This window comes from Acyrthosiphon pisum, chromosome X, assembly GCF_005508785.2.
Source record: "Acyrthosiphon pisum isolate AL4f chromosome X, pea_aphid_22Mar2018_4r6ur, whole genome shotgun sequence".
Taxonomy (NCBI): Eukaryota; Metazoa; Arthropoda; class Insecta; order Hemiptera; family Aphididae; genus Acyrthosiphon; species Acyrthosiphon pisum.
This window is the reverse complement of record NC_042493.1, coordinates 4,026,056-4,029,027: the sequence shown is the minus strand read 5'-3', so window position 1 is coordinate 4,029,027 and position 2,972 is coordinate 4,026,056. Positions and strand designations below refer to the sequence as shown.

Below are 2,972 nucleotides of genomic sequence, written 5' to 3'. Positions count from 1 at the left end.
ATTGAATATAAAATATCCACACTGCCAAACCGTCTCCGCGCTTAGGATCGTTTTTCGTATACCAATGATATTATATAATGTTAGCTATGAAATGAAAATCTTTTATGAATTTCTAACTGAAAAATAAATTTTAAAATTCAAAAAATTTATCTCGGCTATTAATGCATTATCAAATTTTTTTGAAAATCTTACCATGTAGGTATTAATAATTTTAACATTTGATGACAATTTCAAGCATCTAATCCAACTAGATTCAATTTTCTATCAGAAAATAATTTTAAAATAGTGATAAAAATCAAAATTTTCCTATGTCTATTAATAGCTCAAAAACAATTGAAATATTTGGAAAATTTAATGATGAATAGTCAATAGATAATGGTAGTATAAAAATTCGGTGAATATTTTAAGTACCTATCCATAGTTGTTATAGTTCATAGTTAAACCTAAAAAACTAAAGATTTTGCCGAAAACAGTTTTTCCATAATTTTTTTTCCTTGATTTTGTAAACACTTTGGAATATTCTATTTTGACTTTTTTAAAGTACCAACTTGATTCAATTTACCACTAGAAAAGATCTTGTAGTTGATAATTGTAGTATTATTTCGACTACTTAATGTTTATAACCAAAAAAACTCATCAGTGCAAAATTTATACATTCAGATTTAATTATCGATCAAAAAATAGTCGCTTAGTCAAATAGTTTGTAAATTTAATACAAGTTTCCTCAAAAGTTGTTCCGTAGAATGTGGTAATTTTGATTTCTTTGGGCTACTTTTATACACTTATATTTATATTCACCAGAACACCATGATGATTCAAATTGTTCTTCATAAAATACATTTACTTTGATAACACATTAAGAAATGTAAGTATCAAAATTGCCCACAACGTTGCAGTATAACTTTTATAGCATTTTAAAAAGATTAATATTTCAGAATATAACATCAGAATTATAACGTTAAAAAATTGAGGATAATTAGGTTGCAAGTTATATAATAAGCGAATTATTTCACAAAGCTAGGTACAATTACGCCGGTTTTTCCATAAAAATCAATAAAATAACCCCCCAAAATATAATAATATATAAATACTAAATAATCCTAAAAATCCGGGATGATCAACTATGACTACAATACTATTTTAGGTACACTGTATACAATTTTTTTTTCAACTCCAAAGCTGTACCAATATAGGCTATATTTTATCTCCCTCCTCAAAGATTGCCTACCTTATAATATACTGTTTGCATTACCATAAGCAAAACTCACGGGCAACGCCACGCGGGATAGCAAAAAATTAAAATATAATATGATTTTGCTTCCATACCTATGCAGAGCGAATTACACCCAAAAGGAGTTAATTAATCACAATTTTTTTTTTCATTAAGGGTTATTCAGCTAGTGGTATAATTAATATATTATATAGTTATGGTTACGCGGCGTTCTAGATAGATAATTAAGCTACAGAACTGTCGTGAGACCATTTGTCCAGTATCTCGAAGAATATGGACAATAAAGACAAATAAAAATCGATGTAAGATATAACGTGTATAGTTAAGATTTTAACATGAGTCTGTGATATACATTTTTATCATTTAAATAATATTTATCATTTAGTATCTTATAAAATAATATTATAATATAGTTATAAGTTATAGATAATGGATGAACCGAAATAACAGGTTGGTGGTTTCAACAGTGGCGGCTATCCTATGGCTAATATCTTAAAAGTATGAACCTTTAAATTATAATTTTAAAAAAATGTGTTGGGGCTTGAGCCCCCCCCCCCCCCATCGACTAAAAATGTCAGCACTGGAATTTACTACAACTACGTAGTCCTTAACAATGATATTATTTATCTACAGTATAAGAATAATTAAGCAATATTTTAGCATAAAACAATTTCTCTCGTTAACTAGATACTTGTCTGTGATTCGCGAGTCTAGTGTTCACTGCTTAACACTTTTGTAGGTAGGTATATAGGTGCACTTAAATAAATAAAAAATATTTTGAAAACTTTTTTGGTAGATTTTAGACTGTAACAACACCTGCTGTAATATCCTGGTCATGCACATGATTGCGAAAGTCTCATACACATATTTTATCATATTTTAAGAATTAATAAAATAGTTATATTTATTCACGATAAACAAGTAATAATATAAATAATAATATACATAATAAATAGGTAATAAATAATAATGTTCTAATATTGTTTTGTATGTTTTAGAACGATGATTACAATGCTTTTGATCAAACATTACATAAGGCTCTGAAAATGGCTAATGATTTAAAGAATGTTGAGGGTATTACACATGTATATGTCATATGATGTGTTAGCAAATGGAGCATTTGTGAACAAGGAATATGAAAATGCGAAAGACATATTTACCAAAGTCATTGAACAGTTAATTGAACAAGGAGGCCCTAAAAATTATCTTAACATTTTACACATAGGTCTTAAAATTTCTAAAATTTACGAAGTTCAAAAAGATTACAAGTAATTATTATATTACCTATATATTAATTTTTTCCGCTAAATATTTCAAATAAAAGTACAATTAGTATCAATTTTTTTCTTTGGGGAAATAGGGAAAAAAAATTATAAATAGTGAGTAGCTTAAATATTAATTAATTTAATGGTCTATTAAAATTTAATGGACCAATCATGTTTAAATTAATGTGTAAGAATACTGCTCATAACTCGCTTAAAAACTGAATTATCCTAAAAAAATAGACTGACAACCAAACACATATAATATCTGTACCATTAAATTAATGAATTCCTTCAAACAATAAATTATTATTATATTACAAGTGTTATTAATATGAGACAAACCATTATGATTATCATTTTAGTTTTAAATAATATTAGCTTGTTTAGATATTATGTCAATGTTATTTTATTAATTATTACTCTGCCATTATTTTTGATTTGTTTTGCTTATCAAGTATTAGTACCTATGTTAGACG

The 2,972-nt window shown here is 26.5% G+C and overlaps 2 protein-coding genes across 6 annotated transcripts in view; both read left to right on the top strand.

Moving 5' to 3' along the window:
• LOC100159991 (legumain) overlaps window positions 1–2,972 on the top strand; it is a 521,349-nt gene that overhangs the window by 375,369 nt on the left and 143,008 nt on the right. The gene's annotated exons all lie outside the window — the stretch shown is intronic.
• Window positions 298–2,972, top strand: part of LOC100571675 — a 12,871-nt gene continuing 10,196 nt past the window's right edge. For 2 of the 4 annotated variants that reach the window (XM_029485871.1, XM_029485874.1), the window contains exon 1: window positions 2,159–2,499. Coding sequence is in view for 3 of the 4 variants with exons in the window: in XM_029485874.1 (XP_029341734.1) it covers window positions 2,297–2,499 (203 nt within the window). In the remaining variant the exon portion in view is untranslated. The other 2 variants (XM_029485873.1, XM_029485872.1) reach the window with 2 other exon arrangements.